The following is a 20,242-nucleotide window of genomic DNA, read 5'->3' as shown; positions in this document are numbered from 1 at the left end:
ACAATTAAAACCCCTAAATATAATTTCTCTAATGTACATTTGACTCTTGATAAATTTCAGTCGTCTCTGTAAGACTTTTATTTTGAAACAATATTTACGTGGACTATCCCGGTAGTAAATTCATTTCTGATGCTTGTGTCTGTTTGTGCATTGCTGAAAAATCTTCTGCATGTATTAATACAGTAGCCATATGAAGAATTAGCTACAATTTATTTTGAACAACCTATTATATAAGTACATGAGATAGAGATACAAAAGATAGAGCCGCTCGCTTGTGAACAGGACGGAATTGTATTGATGTGGAATAGGACCAGGTGTTAGAATACAAAAGGATTCCAGTCCAGCACAAGGGTTTCGGGATGAGCTTCTTCAGTTTCGGACAAAGTGCTGAAATTGACGTAGTTCTAAATGATGCCGAGACGAGAAAAAAGGCCGAGCACAAAACAGAAGACGGGAAAAAGGACAAATATTTTCTGTTTTACGATGGGGAGACAGTCTCTGGGAAAGTCAACGTAACCCTGAAGAACCCAGGCAAGAGGCTCGAGCATCAAGGGATCAAAATAGAGTTTATCGGGCAAATCGGTTAGTACAACGTTTGAACGAGCAATGCTTGATGACGCAACGTATGTGCTGCGATGTGACTGCTAAGTTAAACACAATTCAACATTTACGGTTGTTTCGTTTGTTTAGAGGTGTCGCGAGCACATTTGTTTTGTAAAGCACGTTTTATTAAGGGTGATGCAGACTTAAGTAATAACATGTTAATACGAAGTGTCAAATTGCAAACACTGGTCTCGTGACATATGACACATTGGCGTTGTTTGATTCGTGAACGAATCGTTCTTTCTTGTTGGATATTTTCAGTGAATCGAACGAACCGGTTCGCTAAAAATCATTGAGGATTCGCTCCTCTGAGCGTATCTTTATATTTCGGAATTAGCAAGAAGTATATTCGTATGATGTTCGAAATTCAGCCAACAACTCACCGACTTGTGGGGAAAATAGGTTGATTAAAAAAAATAATAATAATAAAAATCATTTTACATCTTGTAAAACCTGTACTGGTGATGGTTTATCAACCAAAAAACAGCTAGGACGTAAAATAGCCGTAAAATAATTTGGGTAAATAAGGGTAAATTACATTTAGTATCTTTTAATGTAAATAAAAATGATATTTAGAATCTAAATAAGTGTCACCATGTTAGTTGAATCACATCACACACAATGTGCTACATGTCAAATAATCATTGAGTCGATTTTCTCCTGTTCTTTTAAATGCATTGTTCAAAAGAACCGATTCTCTAAAATGAATCGACTTCCCCATCTCAAGTAAAAAAGGCGGTATAATAGGAACCACACCTCTTGATGTCATAATTTTTTTTCAGTAATGAACAGTTTCCTTAAAAGATACTTGTTTATCCTTGTTATAAGCAAGGGCATTTCTCAGAACTTGATGTATGTAAAGAAAATGTAGTTTCCCCTCCTGAGGCATGTAATTCAACCTTATGTATTATTTATTTATTATAAAGACATAGTTTACCTTTAATAATGTCATGTTGTTCAATACTTGGCAAACCTAACAAAGCCTTAAATAATTTTTCTTACTTTAAATAATGAAACATAATATACCAACCAAATTGAATGTTTTATTAAGCAGCCATGTCAAAATTGAGCATCTATGGTAATATTTTTCTCCCTTTTTCTCCTAGAATTGTACTATGACAGAGGAAACCATCATGAGTTTGTCTCTCTGGTTAAGGATTTAGCTCGGCCTGGAGAAATGGCTCAATCTCAGACCTTTGATTTTGAGTTCACACACGTGGAGAAACCGTACGAGTCCTACACAGGCCAGAATGTTAAACTACGGTATGTTCTAGTTGTGTAGCTCAGGAAAGATTGTTTATACGACCTCCCACAATAGATTGTACACTTAGCTGACACTTAGTCTTAGATGTTGCTTGGATGGTTTTATTCTAAACTCTAATTTTCCTTCAGCTATTTCCTGCGGGCGACCATCAGCAGGAGACTGAATGACATTTCCAAAGAGATGGACATTGTAGTGCACACACTCAGCACATATCCAGAACTCAACTCCTCCATAAAGATGGAGGTGGGAATTGAGGACTGTCTACACATTGAGTTCGAGTACAACAAGTCCAAGTAAGTCAAGTGTTACCGCCGCCGCCATGTTGTGGAGACGCTGTGTTTCATTGTGAAAGCGAAACTACTTTGCTTGGCCTTCCAAAAGCGGACATGACTAGAAATCAGTTCCAGAAGAGTTCAACCCAATTATTCAGATGTACGCAGCAGGGCTGGGAAAATAAATCGATGTATCGCGAATCGAGAAATGATTCCGCATAGATTCTGAGATTTTTCAGAATGCATCGCAATTATTTTTCTTGAATCGATTCTGAGCTTAGTTTTAAACAGCAGATAGCACTGCATGCTTTAGAAACAACCATACTCTGCTTGTTTCCAAATTCCTTACACACACTTAACCTAAAATAATAATCCATAAAATTTGAAAAGGTTGAAGCGAATAACAAAAGGTGTTCACAGTGGGCTGTGTTTACATTAATCTTGCGTCATAAAAGCATTCTAAGCTGAGGTGAAATTACATGACTGAATGCACAAGCAGTCTTTAGCACTCTTCTTCATGAACATTTGAGTGTCCAGATAAAAACTAGATTAGATCACCATCTGCTGTTAAAATCTAAGCTCAGAATAGATTCCAGAGGAATCGTGATGCATTCTGAAAATCTAAGAATCATTTCACGAAAAAATTCTGCATCAATGCAGCGCATTTTATTGAGGACTGTTTCCTGTTCCTGGGAGAGTAGCCTACAATCCGTCAGTGTCACAAAAGGCAATTCAAACTTTGCAAGGACAATCTGGCGCTTCTGACTTAAAGCCTGTAAGTACATCTTCATATTGAAATAATTTGCCACTGAAGATTCAAATGTGAGTTTCGTCATTTCTCAGATCACAAATGCAGACATGGTTTCATGTTAACACGCGATACGCAACGCAACATGTAAAAACACAGTATAAGTCATTATAATTAGTAATTATGTTCCCACTGGATGCAACAAATGCCTAGTTTGTAATGGGTTTTATTGTTTTTGTCTTGTCGACCCCGGAACACGGCAGCACAGTATTTTAAGGGGCGTAACATTTCTGTCACACACTTGAGGTATTTGGCCAATCACAAAACACTGGATAGCTGGCCAATCAAAGCACACCTTGCTTTTTGGACCGATTGGGCCTTAAAAACGTGTTTCAGAAAGGCAGAATTGGAGGAGAAACAGTAATGTACAGTATGTGAAAATAATGTGCTTTTTGAACCTAAAACCACATTAACACATTGCATTACACCAAATACACCAAATAATGTTATTTTTAGCAACATCATATGACCTCTTTAAAATAGTTCAACATTTCAATTTGGCATTCACTGATATCCTGTGTGCATTTTTTCCCCCCAAAAAATGGCAGGTATCACCTGAAAGATGTGATTGTAGGGAAGATCTATTTCCTGTTGGTGCGAATCAAGATCAAACACATGGAGATTGATATTATTAAACGGGAGACAACAGGGACAGGGACAAATGTGTACCACGAAAATGACACCATTGCAAAATACGAGATTATGGATGGAGCACCTGTGCGAGGTATAAAACAATTCTTAACACGACCATTTATGAGCATGAAGATTTTGATGGATTCATTTGAAACATATTCACAGCTGACTCAAATGAATTGTACTGAATTTGAACTCGGTCTTTACTTGGCTTTAGGTGAATCCATCCCCATCCGTCTTTTTCTGGCTGGGTACGAGATGACGCCCACCATGAGGGATGTTAATAAGAAATTCTCTGTTCGTTATTACCTAAATCTCGTACTCATTGATGAAGAAGAGAGACGTTACTTCAAACAACAGGTTGGTCTTTACTTTACTAAATTAACAAATGAATAAATAAAAAGTTAGTAGTGATATTTTAACCATTAAATGTTCAGGATATGATCTATTTTATACATGAATTGACATTTTTTGTGGATTTTTAGGAGATTACACTATGGAGGAAGGGAGACATTGTGAGAAAAAGCATGTCCCATCAAGCTGCCATCGCCTCTCAGCGCTTCGAGGGTTCGGCGAGTGCAGAGAAAGCACTTTCTCAAGCTAAAGAGGACGACAACTAACCCCAACCATGTCTTCTCATCTTCTCATGTGTGTATGAGTCAAAGAGATTGTGTGTATGGATTTAAAGAAGCCTTGTGCTCCCAAAATAGATGGCAACGTAAACATGATATTTCACGTTCCTAAACACACCAGTTTATGATCAACAAGTTCCTAAGTAGCTTTTAAAAAGGGATTAATGTATGAAAAGCAAAAACGCTGATTCCAAAAACCACAATTTGATATTTACGAATTCTTCTTGGCGGTTCCTGAGATTGTTTACTTTTTGTCCTCCACCCTGGAATTAATTGACTGTATATTTATTTGAAACATTTCAGCAGTTCATCTAGACAAAACAAACACATTCCACTCTCTATATTCTATTTACAGCCTTTTTTCACTTCTGTATTGAATGTTTTGTTATTGTAGATTTTGTTCTTTCATAACATAACAGTGTTTCTGACAGTATTCTTACCAATTCAAGCCTTTTTACTTTTGTTGCCATTCCGTAAGATAAATTGTAAGCACTTCAGAGTTTTTGCCAATGTGTTTTCACTGTCTCCAGTGGGACCCTTAACTTTATATCAACCCAAAATTACATAAGCATTTTTGCTTAGATTTAACAAACCAAATGAATTTCCCTACAGGCATGTACAGTAGCTAAACTAAAATGCACCTGAATTGTATTTTTATTTTGTCTGTCAGACTGTATTGATATAAGGATACTTTAACAAGCTTTTCAAGACTGTATGTTGTCGGGTAACACTTTATTATAAGCTTTCAAGAACTAAAAATTAATCTTAGATAATGTTTATTTATAAATGAATTATCATTCAACTTATTTGTTAGTTTGTGTTGGCTGATTCAACGTTTATTAATGTTAACGTGTATATTGTAAAAATGTACTATTTTTATCTAAAAGATGACGTTGATCAAGATTAATTAATGTTTGTAAAAGGATTGTTTATTGTTAGTTAGTTCAGGGTTACTACAGAACGACCTTATTTTAAAGTGTTCCTAGGTCATTGGATGTTTAATGTGATTGGTCATTGGCATTGTAATGTTTAATGTTCTTTAATGCCTGTCAATTCTACAATTTGGATGGCATCAATATCTTATTTTAGTTCTCATTTTTACCAACACTGGAGATCAGCTTCATATTACATGTCTAGTAGTATGTATTTAAAACCTTAGAAATCTTTGACCACAGACCAGTACTTATTATAAATGCTGATAAAGTGTGTGTGATCAGGATGAAAAGCAGATAAATTAACGTGCGCAGTATAAGGGATGCATATCCTGGAAGTAATTGCGCACATAATTTGAGATTGCGGGTTAATGAATGCTGCCTTGTTAGTGTCTCTTATTGTCGTGATTATTTCTGGTCATGTTGGGGCCGTAGGGGTGTTTATCTGTCTGAAAAACCAGGATGAATCATCTCAAGATAAGCTGCCTTTTGTGAGACTGCAGTTTCACAATATCAGTCTTTTTTTAGCACTTCCTTTCACTTAAGTAGAAAATGATCCTTGTGTCCGGCAGTGAACATTAACTAAGAAAGATAGTGCATAATGTTCGATAAAATCGCCCCCCCCCCCCCTCACTTTTTTTTACATGCCTTTTAAAGAAGCTCTTGCTTTTGGTGTCAAACTAGTAAAAGATGATGGCAAGGCCGGTCACAGAGAACTTAGTGTAAGTGAACTCTCTGCTGTCTGTTTCACAAATCTAAAGCATCTCTTTGCAGAATATTCATGGCTCTGTGTGCCACACTGTGTTTACTGACTTCACCGATACGATTTTACAAATTAGCACTGTGTATCCTTTCAAAACAAAGAAGGAATAAGAATTGGTTGTTTCCTAACTTTCTCGACATTTAACATTGTGTAAAAAAGTGCTGCTTAAAACAGCATTAGATAACCATATTTCTATATTAATATTATGTATGTACAGTATATATTTACAGAATTGTAAGTATATGATTTAGAAATGGTTTAGAAATCGTTCTAAGGTACTAGCAGTTTACAAAATGGATTCTAGAAGATTCTAGAACTGTGCTAATGTAAAATACGAGTGCAGAACACACACAATCTAACAGCTCTTTCAGTACTTGTGCTGTATATGACATTTGTTTTTACTCTGATTCCTCAGATTAAAAAAAGAAGAAAAAAAAACATGTTCATCTTTTCCCTTGTAGAAACTTCCAGTGTCATGTGTAGTCTTTTCACCTGTAATGAACTCAGTTTGTAAAAATAAGGTGTTTTATGGTCTTAAAGTGTTGCCATCCTTTTTTTATTAGAAACAAATTCACAAGGTCTGTTTTATATTTGAATTTAATTTTTTTCTTAAAAGAACTAAATGAGTTTGAACTGGTCTTAAAAATAAGACCAGGGTTGTCCCTAGAGTATCTTTTACCTTTAATTCATAAACTCGAGTAACATTTTATATCTTTCTCCAACACAATTTGATTTGCATGTTTAAATTAAACTTTTTGAGATAATTGGGTTTCTAAATGCTTGAAATCAGCTTGCTGTATCTCTTGATAACCCCTAGAGGGCAGACTCGCACCTCATTTGCCCAATCAGCAATGCACTCTACTGCCAAATTGATAATAGAAGGATTAAAATGTATTAATTTTCATATATTATTGGCTACCCTGTATATTAATGAATTGATCACAGTTTTCACAGTGTATTAATCTGCACAATTGTTTAAAAAAAAAAAAAGAATTGTTTCTTGAGCACCAAATTTTTTTTTTCTTCTTCTTTTCAATATTTGCATTGTTACATAAAGATCTTACCGACTCCAAACTTTTGAATAGTAGAGGCATTTATGTATAAGATGCTTTATTACTCACTTACTGTAAAACGTTCCAGATGGGCAAGTATAAAGGCAGATACTTTAGCTGATGAGTTTTCAATAGTATGTGCAATCTTCTAGTGTTTAGATGTTGTTATTGATCGGCTGGCCTGCTGCTGACAGCTGTATTTTCCAAGTGAATTCTGAACCTGGATGAGTATTGATCATAGCTGAAGTCCTCTTTCCCTGCATCTGCAAAATTCAAGCCCATAGACACTAATGAGGACTGAGGAGAGATCACAAGCCTTTGTGTTCAAATCCCGAACCGAGTCTGTCACACAATATACAGATGAATCGTACAGCAGATGTTTTCCTCAGGGAGGCTAAGAGTAATAAAATCACTTCTCATTTTGGAAAATTTATTCCGATTTCTAAAAAAAAAAAAAAAAAAAAAAAAAACATAACAATTACTATATGTTATTACTGCTGCAAAAATATTTAAATAATTAAAGTGCATTACTGATAACCTTGTGTGCAGACTTATAGCACCGTTACTATTCACTTCCTATCAACTCTAAACTATCATCACAATCTAGAAAATTAAAACCTTATTTTCTATTATTATTATTATATTTTAAATCAGTGGCAATGTAGTATAGTGTACTGATTTTCTGTTAAAAGTGTCAACGGCAGGCGCAACCTACCATCTTGCCCTGAAAAAAGAACTGGAGGTTCATACAGTACATACAGTCATCACATCACTTCATAAATATTCAATGTCAGCTAAAACAACACCTTCGCTCGATAAATCCAGCGGCCACATTGTACAAACCTATTAGGCCTTCGATGTTTGGAGGCGTGGAGCTAATGGGCCAGTTCCAATCCTTCACCAATAACCACAGCCACTGCTCCGAGCGCAATGCTCAGCTGCACAAACCCGGTTACCATGGCGATGGGGCCTCCGTCATTCCGAGTCTTTTGACTGCATTGTGGAGGAGCCTTGCATCTGTGTGAGAAGGGGGAGTGTTGCACAGGAAATCAGGTCATTGTGTGTATTCCCAATTTTTGTATTATCTCATCAGTTTTATTGCTTCTAATGTAATAAAGATGGAAAGCAAACGCGGTATGAGATGAGCTGTGGTTTGCATTTTTAAATAAAGTAATATATATATATATATATATATATATATATATATATATATATATATATATATATATATATATATTCTTTTTCATTTGGGCAAGTGTAAAGGGTTTTGAAAGATGGTTTGAAGTGGCCTTTGCATCAAAACAGTGAATAAAAATAGGCTGACTTATCATCTAACAATTTTGTAGTTGTATACATTAGACAGTGATTAACACTCTCATAGAAGATGATGTCATATTTGTGTTTGAGCTTTGCAGAATACCCCCCCCCCCCCTTCAAAGACCCACTACTGTTACTTTCTGCACTCTCCTCCTTCTTATTAACCATTAATGGACTCACATGGTTTAAAGCCTGTTAGACAAAGATGTGCCACATGCATACAGCCAACAACTACCAAATACATTAAAGCATGCTAGCCAGTAGTAATACACCTGCATTTGTATTTCAGTCACGCCGCATGCTTCCAACACCGAAATGCATTTCTGAGTAAATCTAGCCAGGAAGCAGGAAGGATGCTTTATTATATGATGTCTAGATGGCCTGTGCAACGTGTGCCATGCTTTTGTTTCCCACAGTCATCTGCTCAAAACTGTGAAAGCATTGTTTGTAATCCATACAATCAGATGCTAATTCCTGGAATATGGCAAGCCAATTTTGAGCAGCTTGTGTGAATGCAGACACATGCATGCTGGAGAGCGTCTCTAACTGTATGGGTCTTTTTACAGGCTGAGACACAGATTAAAAGCCGTGAAAGATTAAGGGCAGCAGGGAGAGTGGCGTTACATATGGGAGGTGTGGATATGTGTGACGTAAAGGGCAACTGTGCAATACTACGACCAAACAAAAGGTTCTTTATGCCCAATCAGTTCCTATAATCCACAGTCTTTGTCTTTGCTGTGTTTCTCTGTCTTTCTGACTTGCATGATGGCCTGCAGAGTCAGACAAATTGAGCTGGAAACTGTGTATTTTGTCTGTAGGGGTTCAATCTGAGACACCATTGACATCTGTTGTTTAATCTGTGATTAATTATCTAATATAAACCTGGAAATTGAATGTTTTAAAGGAAGGAATTTTATTTTTTATTATTTTGGGTTTGGTTTTCAATTGTGCTATATAAATAATTGTGCTATATAAATCATATGTAATTACTTTAGGATGTTGAACATTTATAATCTAGGAGATACATCAATTATAATACATTTTTTAGTAACACTTAACAATAAGATCTCATTTGTTAGTGCATTAGTGTATTAACTACCAATGAACAACATTATAGATTTTATTCATCTTTGTTAATGTTCCCTAAAAATAAATGAAATCATATAACATATGTTATTATTACAAAGAAATAAAACATTTACAGTTCCTCGTGTTCTATAGGTCACTAATCAAATAACCAAATTTGTGAAATTTAACAATGTTTTCATTAAATTGATATACTAATAATACAATTTGTAATTGTTTTATTAAATTATTACAAAAATACAATATAGAAGCATTTCCACTAGTGGTCTCAGACTTAGTATTACTCTATATGACCCTGCAACATTATTAAAACACTGTAATTTAGCCAGATTTATAGCTTTCATTTCAATAGTAATGACTGACAGTAAGCAGCGTACATGTTGTTAGCACGGCTTCCTCCATTGAAATCCCTCGAGCGTGCTTTGAGGGGTAATGAGAAGGGATCTTGCCAAGAGACTCCTGATGTGGCCGATGACAAGCGAGGTCAAGGTGTGAATAAAGCCCCAATACAGCTTCTCCCCATTACCTCTCAGGGTTTTTTTTTGTCCTTCCTCATGAATATGGAGGGATTTGGCTTATGGCAGACTGAGAGAAAGGGAGCAGGAGGGGTAGGGGGCGGAGAGAGTGAGGTGCATGAGGAGAGGAGCAGAAGGGGGAGGGTCGGCGAGGAGGATGATGCCGTCAGCTGCCGTACCAATGCGCAGGCTCAGTGGAACAGGAGAGGACGGCTGCTGCTTAATTCTCAGAAAACAACACTCTGAGCCTTGACTGGCTTAGATAAGAATAGCAGCCATCAGGACACGGAGCTTCTGAGTGTGTGATGGGAATGATTGTGTCTGCTGTCGTTTCATCCTGACCAAGATTTGCTGATGGTGGTTTCTCTCTGACTGTACTGGAATAGGAGGGGCTGTTTCTACCCAGATACACACGGGGAGATTCTTCTGCAGGTAATCTGTTCCTCCCTCTCTCTCCTCCATCACTCCGTCTCCGTCCCGCCATTGTTTTCACATCATTCCCACTGGGAAATGGGGTAACCTTGATCTCCGTCCGTTCTGCATCCATCCCTTTCTTTTTTCATTTAATTCGGTACATATATCTAGACATATTTTTTTTGGGGATAGCACAATTTAAATATCTTTCCATTTGGATAATCAAAAGTAATATTTTCAAATCCATGTGGTGTGACCTAAAGAAACACCAAAAAATGTCTTCATCCAAACCAAAACAGTGATGTTGTATTTTATCTCTCCCATGCTTTATGATGTGATCTGCCATATTTCTCCCCATCATGGCTCATCAATTCATCTTATCTTGTGACATGGTTGTGTTCATGCCTGCTGAAAGCACCTTTAACTGGCATCCACAAATTAATGCTGTGATCCAGATTTAGCAGTGCATTTGAGAAATATCTCTTGCATTTTTTATCACTGGGATAAATATGAACGTAATACACATTTAGATTATGTCACTCTCAGCGGAGGTCCCATGTCAAAAGTGTTTTATTCCATTGCCACAGTTTGTTCCATCGATTTATTTAAGGTCAATATGCTATTTTTACTCTTGCTCAATTCCACCCCCTTCCTCAGGAGGTGTGAATAAGCAGCAGTTTATCAATGTAACATTGGATTGCCTGTTTGCTTTGGTCATTTGAAGTTTTTTCTTGTGAATGGGTTTTGGCCATAGGCACAGAATTATGGGAGGCGGACAAACAAATCAATCGGTAGCCAAAAACCAGGAAGTGACACAAGGTCATTCCCTTAATTCTGACACAGTGCACTACAGACAGACACATACACACTAGGGTAATAGAGTGTATTAGTGGAATGGAATTTTGCTGACTAATCTAATGTTGGGGTAAAAGTTTATGCAAGACAATTTTAAATAGATTTTTATCCTGCTGTCTTTTAGCTTGACTTTAAGCCTGATAAAGCCTATCGAGCTCATTCATGGGAACTGTCAGATCACAGGTCGAAAATGCAGGAAATAAAGAGTGGATGTTACTGTATAATAACTCTCAAACTGAACTTGTTCATTTCATTTCGAGTCATCTTTACCTGAATAGAATGTAAAAACCACGTTTTGGGTGAATCAGAATATAACAAGATGCATTTTTACCTAGAAACGCTCATATTGTATCATTTAATTTGCTAAAAATAAATGTTATTGATATAGAGTGGATTATAAGGCAGTAATGATTGCAGAAAAAAGCTAATGTACGTATTTCTACATTTATTATTTTTTTCATGTTTGGGAAAGTGAATTTGAATTAGCATGAGCTATAATCGCTGGTTGACTTTGGTGGCCTTACAGTCCCAGAATTCATTGGGAAAAGTCCCAGAGGTTCTGCCGAATCAACCATCATGCAAATTAAACACAATTACTTTCACTCTGCTTGAGCGAAATGCAGTCATTCGTGTTCCCTGCTGTATTTCATATTTTCATATCAAGTCTCACAAAATGTTCTTGACTCTGAAGAAGCCATTACTATTATATAACATCATTTTCAGAGAAGTGAAAAATCTATCTGAATTACTTAACATTTTCAATTAGCATTTTATGTTTAAGATGATAATCTGAGATGTTAAAATGACAGATTTACAATTATCATATTTTTAATTAGGGACTGTTACAGTGACATCCTCCACGTGACTGTGCGATCGAGAGGGCATCAGGATGGAGGCCCCTCTGGTGTGCCTGGATGAGGAATTTGAGGATCTGCGACCCTGTAAGATGGAGGAGATCCAATCCGAGCAGCCTGCCTGTCGTCCTCACAAAACCATTCCTCTGGCCCCACTGTGCCGCGAAGAGTTCTCAGAGCTGGAGAACTTCTCCGAGATGATGAGCTTCAAGTCCATGGAGGACCTCGTCAATGAATTTGATGAGAAGCTAAATGTGTGCTTCCACAATTACAACACGAAGACAGAAGGCCTGGCACCTGTTCGCAACCAGTCGCACACCGAGGAGGATGAAGAGAGGCTTCAAGATGAAGAGTAAGATCTTTTCTGTTCCACTTCTAGTAAATACATGTAAGGTACAGGAATTCATTCATTTTAAATGAAGATTTATGTAATTAGCCTCACGTTTTTACACCACCAAAAATAGTATGCATACTGTTATGACTGCGCTGATGAATATACCTATCCAGCTGGCTGTCTCTCTGCCAATCAAAAGTGAGGACATGTCTGACATCCTTGCCAACTGGCCTGCCAATCAAATTGTATAAAAACACCCTTTGTCCATCACCAGCGCCTGTCTGTGTGCATGTCCATGGTTCGGCTGTGAATTATTCAGCACATTTTTATACGCCTCAGTGCTTTTGTTTGTCCTGACTTGTCTGTGCTGGCAGTCTATCACCATCCTCTCTCTGCCATCAAATCTGCCTCTCGCAAAATAGGACAAAAAAAAATCCCTTGGTCTAAACATAGTAGGCATTATTGTTGATTTAAAACAGTCAAAACATCATCAATGATTGAGACGGTGAAGGCAAATATATACACTAATATTAGCAAGTAAATATAAAAAGAGCATAAAAATGTGAGAAAATTAGATTCAAATCAATGTGTTTTGTAATCTTGTAAGAGATCAAATTGAACATGTTGCTGGGTTTTCCAGAATTTGAGCATCTTGCTCATTACTCTCATAGTTTTTGCTGTAAATATGTCGTTGATTTATGATTTGTTAGCATGTTATTTCCTGCGTTTCCCGCTGTGATGTGTTCACATTGCCCGTGGCTTTTGTTCTTGGCTGGTATTCAGACACAAATCTGTCCCTGCGCTAGAATTCAGCCCGTGGCTGTGCATCTGATGAATTACAGAAACCAGCCTGCTCAATTCTAAGTATATATATTTATTAATACATTTTTACCTGTGGTTGCTAAATATTCTAGATAAGATGTTGCTTTTGGAAATCTCTAGACAGCAAACCGAAATGAAACTCTTTCTGACAGTGACATATGGGTAGACGATGAGTCTGTACCAGTTTGGTGTTGTTGCAGGGCTGGAATGGAGGCTGGTAGGCTTGTGTCTGTGTGTCAACAGAGGATCAGCACACTTTGAATGGCCACTTGTTCCCTGAATGACTAGACAGAGGCACAAAGAAAGTGTGGAGAGTAATTTTAGTATCTAGATAAATAAATAGAAAGAGAAAGAAAGCATTGTCACTAGCCCTGTTATATAAACATGCAAACCAGCTACTTAAAGAACTTCTTAAAATAATAATAAAAAAGCGAAAGCTCTAAATTTCTTGTTGCTAACAAATCGTAATCGATACATATAAATGAAATTTCTCAGTAAATTAATTGAGTAATTAGCAGGGGTGCACATAAGTGGTCTGCAGGTCCAATGCATGACCAATAAAAAATGAGCTATATAAATATGTTCTGACAGTGCATTTGCATACCGACATGGTCGACAGCTGTTAATACACAATTACCATTTTAGATCACAGTTATTATAGCTATTAAAGATGTTGTTGAGTCTGAATGTCTCATTTGTTCCATTTTCACTGTGTGTCAGTTGGAACACTGTGTATATAAATGTCCATGCATGTGTTTTTGTAGCGTGTGGGATGCTCTGACTGACAACTACGTCCCCTCCTCTGTGTCCAGCTGGGACGAGCCCACCTCAGAAACGCTGAATGGCAACCTCTCAGATCAAGAGGTAAACATCTGCTCTGCTCTGATAACGTTCATGTTGTTGCCATGATAATATACTGCAGGGCTTTAAAAGTACAATGTTAGGGACAAAATTATTTTTACCAATGCATTGATATTTATATTACATTATTTATAGTAATTTAATATCATCATGTGCATTTTATCATACAATGATAATACTATTTAGATTACTTCTGATATTAATATTATTACTCTGCTGATATCACTAAATATGATTTATTGTTAAAGGAAATGTATGATTATTATATTAATTATATTATATTAATGGAGCTGATTTAAGTTGCAAAGAAGTTATCACTGATGCATTGGCCATCAAGAAATCTCTTGAGATATATTTTATTGAAACAACTTGAAATATCTTTCTCCTTATAATTGAAAAGCAATTTTATTTCCTCTGAGTAAATGACTGCAGCACTGCATAGAGTACAGCTTTGCACTCTTGATTCAGGGTGTGGTGTGTATATTTATGCCAAATGGACGGCGGAGATAGTCACTCGCTGCCAAAAACCCAGCCTGATCTACTTTCTCTGGCAATCAGCCTGTCAAAAGCTTTGCAATAAATAGTTTAGACACCACAAAAAGATCTCTGAATAATGTCCGTGACTAACTGGCAAAGATTTGTATATTTCTTCATTGTGTGAGATGAACAGAGTTACAGTCTTTTATACTGTTATACAGATAATCAACTAATGCAACTGGTCAGAGGTGAAATGAGGTAATCTAATGCTAGCTTTTGACTAGTTTAGTCAAGACTCTGCTGTACATCATTGCAGGCCAGAAGAGCTGTCAAGCTAACATTTGAAAGCACTCTCTTCAGCACATTAGCAGTGAGTGTAATGGAACTATATGGAGCCATTACTCTCTACCATCATGTCTTATTGACACGGCTGTGGATTTTTTCATGTCTTGGTTTTAAAGATACATGAAAAAGAGGAGGATGAGATGAACGAGAAGAATGAAAATGCCAATTGTTTGAGTGAAGAACCTCTTATTAGCGCTGATCAGGTAAGTCTAAACATTTACAGCCGCCTTTTAAAAAATCCTGGTTTAAACGCCCACTAAAATCTGTCATTTATTCTCTCATCAGGTGATTGAGGAGATCGTGGAGATGATGGAAAACTCACCAGATCCTGGAGAGACAGAGGAAGAGGAGGAAGATGATATCGCTGTGTCTTCCTCTAAAAGTAGCCCCTCTCTGTTGGAGGAGATCCGCATGCTTTCTCAGGCCTCCAACAACAACTGCTCCTATGAAGGTGCTCCTTCAAACCTGTAATTAATAAATATATGTGAACCTCAGGGTGAACCTTTAGATGAAACTAGATGTCAAGATGAAAATGTAGTTGATATATACAGTACAGATGATCTTTATGAGTAAAATACAAGCATGATGTCTGTCAGCGAAAGTAAAACCAGATCAAGGTAAGTGTAAACATGCTCTAGAAACATGTGCCTATAAAGTAGAGAAGGTTTCTATTTGAATCTGTTGTTTCAGCATTTCTTTATCCCAGATCATGTTTTTGAAACCAAAGACGCAGTGGAGAAAAAGCGAAGGAAAATAGCCCAAATTAAGTGGGAACGACACTAAAGAAACAATGCAACATTAGTCACAGTGTGAAAGCCAAGAGTTGCTCGCGTTGATCAAGTCTTATTAAACCCAGTGCTTGTCATGCAGGTCTGAGGCTGATGCCAAGCTCGGCACTGCTTGACATCTTGTGTCGGATGGAGGCGGCGATACGAGAGTATTCGGAGGAACTGGTGACCCAGCTGGCCCGGAGGGACGAGCTGGAGTTTGAGAAGGAGGTGAAGAACACCTTCATCACAGCTCTGATGGAGGTCCAGAACAGACAGAAGGAGCAAAGGGAGCTGAGCAAGCGCAGGCGTAAGGACAAGGCCATGAGTTTACAAGGACCGACGCGCTCCGAGAAGACCGGGAGCATGCCTGCAAAAGTAAGTGTGTTGAAATGAGCTGCGTGATGTTTGCCTCCATCTGCGGTTAATGGATCTTGCCCCATTACTCTACAGCTGCACTTAGAACTTACTGGAAGAGTAGAGGAAGCATTCCCCTGCAGTATGAGCTGTGGAGGCAATAGCAGCTTCCTCTTGCAGTAATGCCACTGTGATTTGATTACATCATGCAAGAACTGCATCTCTGCGTCCTCATCCTCCATGTTCTCACAGGGATGAGTTGATCATTTGAGTTATTTTGTACACAGTGATTAGATTTGGTAAATGTGGCAAATTGTGAAGCTCAAATGTAATATATTATGTTTAAACACCTTTCCTAAACTCAGAAGCTTAGGATTTTAGCCAATAAATGATAAATTATTTATATATATATCCATACCATCATGATTGATAATTGATAAATGGCTAATTATTATTATTATTATTATTATTTTATTAATTCTATTTATTTTTCTAATTTTTAATAATTTTTATTTTATGAATAATGCATTTATTATTTTTTATTTATTTTAAATAATATTATATTATATATACATTTTTCTCACTTTTTCATTTTTATGAATTCTCAAAAAAAATTAAATAAAACATAAGAAATAAAATCAATACTTTCAAGTGCTTAAATAAATTGCATCACAACATTATTATGTAAAATATGTATAATGCATGTGATTTTCTATCATGTAATGTCAGAACTTTTTCCATCATTTCTAGATCCTCAGTTAAATTCTTCCAGCTCCTTGCAGTAGTTTGGCGTAAGATGTGCACACAATGAATGCAGTGCTGTACAAAATGTGAGCTTCTAGTTCTTAATATTTTATGTTTTAATGTTTTTCAGCGCTTCAGTATGGAGGGTCTTTCCAACATCCTGCAGACAGGCATCAGGCAGACCTTTGGGACCTCAGGGACAGAAAGACAGGTGGAGGAGCATTTCCATAAATGTTTTGAACTAAACATGCATATATATGCAGGAATAGGATCTGATCGTAAACTCTGTCCGACTGTTTTTCATATGTGTGCTCAACAGTACCTAAACACAGTCATTCCGTATGAGAAAAAAGCCACTCCTCCATCTGTGGATGACTTGCAAATGCTCACAAAAAGTAAGAGTACTGATCTGCACTAATGGCATTAAAACTGAGTCAAAGTGAAACCGACTTTTCTGTAAAAAGCTAATACTGGTAATATTGGACAATATTACAAACAATAACAAATTTAGAAGGAAAACAAATAATGACCATTATTTCAACTGATATTGTTTTTCAGTTCTTTATGCCATGAAAGAAGACAGTGAGAAGGTCCCGACCCTCTTGACTGACTACATACTAAAAGGTAAATCCAAAACTCTTTTCACCATAATCAAAATAAAGTTACAAAAAAAATATTTGGTATAAATATATTTTCTCAATTTAGCTAATTAAATAACTGGATTCACAGAAGATCACTGTTCACCAGCTCTAAATATTCCCGTAAATAACGCACCAGCATTATTTTAATATCATTGAGTTTTTATTGATATTTTGAATTTGTTTTCATTTTTATTGCTTTCATTTTTTAAAGTGTTAGTAGTTTTGGTGTGTTTTTGTGATTTTTATTTTGCTTTTTATATGTCAATATAGTATCTATTTATTTTTATTTAATTTTATTTCAGATAAAGTTTATTTTAAATTGTTTTTATGGTTTTAGTATAATATTGTTATATAGTACAGTATATAAATGTATATGAACGACATACACTGCATTGAGACCATTAACACATTATCACGTCTCCATCCTGTAGTTCTGTGTCCTACCTAAAGTCCTGAGCGTGACGTGCTGATGGTGAGACTCTGGAGAGGTCGGGTGTCTTCGTTCGTCCTCTCTCGGTTCTCAAAGCCCAGCTGCATGAGCTCCCTTATCCAGTATCAGCGAGGGACCCTGAACATCTAACCATCCTTCTCTTGCTTGTCTAACGACCTTTGACCTTGCTCATCTCACTGCCCTTCCTGTATTCACATATCCATAAGGTTCACACTACAGCACCTGGTGCTTTACATGTTTTCTACTACGTGTGTTAATACGGGCCAAAAGCCATATGGAACGTGTAAGGGTAACAGGTGGAATTTAATCAGTTTAACTCTACGATCAGGTAATATTTTTATTTTTAAATATACGCCTAACATAAGGTATTTTAGATACCACTCAATCATTCACATCCATTCTGATCACAGGTGGCGATGAGAAGGGCATTATTCACAATCTTCCTAAGGTGTAGATGCAGTGATTCGAGAGCACATTTGAAAATAATCCATCCATACTTTCTGCTTTAGCCGTTTTAGTATTGCGGCTTCATTTCAGCCAAGGTTGGTTGAAAATACAGCATGTTTTAGTGTTCAACATTAATGCCAAGTTATAGGGAGAAATCTTGTAACTTTTCTTATTTTGGGTAACCTGACATTTTTTTTTCATCTTGTGTATGAAATACACAGTTCTACATAGTTTCTTTTGACGATCCATTTGTCTAATAAAAACATGTTCTTTTTTTTTTTTACTTTTAACATTAACTGTCATCCATGCCTTGTGCTTACATCTTTAATGTATATATTTCTTATTTAGTAAGGGACATGGAGGAATGTGAAGTATTGCTGAGTTGTAATTCCAATAAACGTCAAACCCTGTAAAAGCCTGAATGACTGTGATTCAATTGTAATACCGCAGCATTCCACTAGAGGACAGTCATATACAGGTCACATGCAAGCTTGTCGAGGATTTCTGATATGCTGTCCATGTCTAGCCTACTTTTTTCTGTTGGAATTTAATGAATTGTTAATTGAAATAATTAATACAGTGTCCTAACACAATATTAGAATTATAGGAAATGTTAGATAACAGATGAAAACAGAGGAATTCATTTTTGCTCATTTTTAAATGCAGCACAGTCAAATTAGCTTATTTTAGACACACTCTGTCTAAATGTTGCACAGCTTGCGGCTTATTTATATTACGTAACGCGTTAGGTTATCTTTCCTACATATTATTAATAATGGGTGACTAAAGGTCTTAAAAGACTATCTTACCTTCTGCCCTCTTCGTTTAAAAGCAAGTCTTCATAACCGTTCACTTGGGCACTTTCCAACAAAAAGCGCGCGAAAAATGATGCGCACCCACGAATGATTTTATTGTGAATTTTTAAGCTTTATGAGGTTCTTTTTTTTCCGCCATCAAAAAAAAAAAAAAAATAATAAAAAATACTTATTAGTAAGCATTAACATGAATCTAGGTCACTGTAGGTCAATTTTCCAGGACTGGATGACAACAAATACATAGCCTACTAACGTTAGGTGATATGTTACTGATATCATACAAAATAAATGCAACATTTCAGACTCTACAGAACATTACTACTATATGTCCTTTTAAATGAACAGACTGCATGTTTACAGCCAGTTTCTTTTAATCAAAAATATGAATACAAAGTGTTTTCATGTCTGCTGACAGTAAATAGTCATATATACAGAACAGTTTGAGGTTGTCCAGTCCAGACATGGGTACGGACTATAAAACAATTCTGATAAAATATAGTAAAATATGTGCTTGATAAACAATCAGTCGTACTGTTGAGTATACAACATACTTAAAAAAATTACAGCATTTTAAATTGCATTTATGAAATATGTGGTAAAATAAAATAAAAAACAACATGATTTTTGGCATACAGTAGATGCGCTATTTTGATTTATTATATGGTTAGCTATAGCCTGCTTAAAGTGACCATGAACTGCCATTCGCAACCCATTTTACTTCCATAATATGACTTCTTTCTGAGTAAAACTGGGTTGTTCAGTGATGTACGTTAAGTAAATAAATACAGCCACTTTTGAGTTTGTTTCACTGGTGCATTTATTTCCTGGAAACTGGATGTTTTAGTATCCAGTGAACCAGAAAAATCATGAACTTCTTTGCTACGAAATTATGAAATGACCACAGATCTAGAATGAGAAATAAATACCTTATTTACAGTAAGGTAAATGAATGTTTATAAATACAGTTTACATATTCAATTTAATACATTAGTTTTAAAATATCATCATGGGGTACAAAAACACAATATAGCAAATTCCACACTTCTAAATTGAAAAAAGCTACCACACATCTCTGAGATAACAACATGAGTTTATTTCTAAATACTTGGCCAAAAACATTTAAAGGCAAATATAGCAACTTAATATGTCACATTTTAGGTGATGTCCCTTAACATATGCGG

At 36.3% G+C, this 20,242-nt stretch overlaps 2 protein-coding genes and 1 long non-coding RNA gene across 5 annotated transcripts; 2 read left to right on the top strand and 1 right to left on the bottom strand.

Moving 5' to 3' along the window:
* The first annotated feature begins 106 nt into the window (after positions 1-106).
* LOC113109911 (vacuolar protein sorting-associated protein 26B-like) lies at positions 107-6,367 on the top strand. The gene is made up of 6 exons (XM_026273800.1): positions 107-582; positions 1,710-1,866; positions 1,996-2,160; positions 3,496-3,671; positions 3,798-3,940; positions 4,066-6,367. The coding sequence occupies exons 1-6, from the start codon at positions 360-362 to the stop codon at positions 4,198-4,200; spliced, it is 999 nt and encodes a 332-aa protein (XP_026129585.1). The 5' UTR covers positions 107-359; the 3' UTR covers positions 4,201-6,367.
* A 340-nt stretch (positions 6,368-6,707) lies between these two features.
* LOC113109912 (uncharacterized) lies at positions 6,708-13,452 on the bottom strand. The gene is made up of 3 exons (XR_003293029.1): positions 13,338-13,452; positions 7,803-7,976; positions 6,708-7,222 (listed from the first exon to the last, which is right to left on the bottom strand). It is a non-coding gene; the product is annotated as an uncharacterized LOC113109912 (long non-coding RNA).
* On the top strand, positions 10,038-18,668 carry LOC113109910 (fasciculation and elongation protein zeta-1). 3 transcript variants are annotated; one of them, XM_026273798.1, is made up of 11 exons: positions 10,039-10,309; positions 11,983-12,352; positions 13,921-14,020; positions 14,956-15,042; positions 15,125-15,290; positions 15,710-15,984; positions 16,838-16,918; positions 17,027-17,102; positions 17,266-17,331; positions 17,413-17,468; positions 17,780-18,668. In XM_026273798.1, the coding sequence occupies exons 2-10, from the start codon at positions 12,036-12,038 to the stop codon at positions 17,418-17,420; spliced, it is 1,176 nt and encodes a 391-aa protein (XP_026129583.1). In that variant the 5' UTR covers positions 10,039-10,309; positions 11,983-12,035; the 3' UTR covers positions 17,421-17,468; positions 17,780-18,668. The 3 variants fall into 3 exon arrangements, with proteins under 3 accessions (XP_026129584.1, XP_026129583.1, XP_026129582.1); XM_026273799.1 differs by lacking the exon at positions 17,413-17,468 and having other exon boundaries at positions 10,038-10,309; positions 13,969-14,020; XM_026273797.1 differs by lacking the exon at positions 17,413-17,468.
* Positions 18,669-20,242: the final 1,574 nt, after the last annotated feature.

Source organism: Carassius auratus, chromosome 10, assembly GCF_003368295.1.
Source record: "Carassius auratus strain Wakin chromosome 10, ASM336829v1, whole genome shotgun sequence".
NCBI lineage: Eukaryota > Metazoa > Chordata > Actinopteri > Cypriniformes > Cyprinidae > Carassius > Carassius auratus.
Note: the sequence above shows the minus strand (reverse complement) of the source record. Positions and strands in the feature narration are given on the sequence as shown.

Bases quoted from the DNA above. Each gene is read 5' to 3' on its own strand.
- LOC113109911 (XM_026273800.1), top strand. From the start codon at position 360: ATGAGCTTCTTCAGTTTCGGACAAAGTGCTGAAATTGACGTAGTTCTA. The intron at 3,672-3,797 runs GTATAAAACAAT...ACTTGGCTTTAG, and splicing joins GGATGGAGCACCTGTGCGAG to GTGAATCCATCCCCATCCGT. The intron at 3,941-4,065 runs GTTGGTCTTTAC...GTGGATTTTTAG, and splicing joins GACGTTACTTCAAACAACAG to GAGATTACACTATGGAGGAA.
- LOC113109910 (XM_026273797.1), top strand. From the start codon at position 12,036: ATGGAGGCCCCTCTGGTGTGCCTGGATGAGGAATTTGAGGATCTGCGA. The intron at 14,021-14,955 runs GTAAACATCTGC...TTGGTTTTAAAG, and splicing joins GCAACCTCTCAGATCAAGAG to ATACATGAAAAAGAGGAGGA. The intron at 15,291-15,709 runs GTGCTCCTTCAA...CTTGTCATGCAG, and splicing joins CAACAACTGCTCCTATGAAG to GTCTGAGGCTGATGCCAAGC.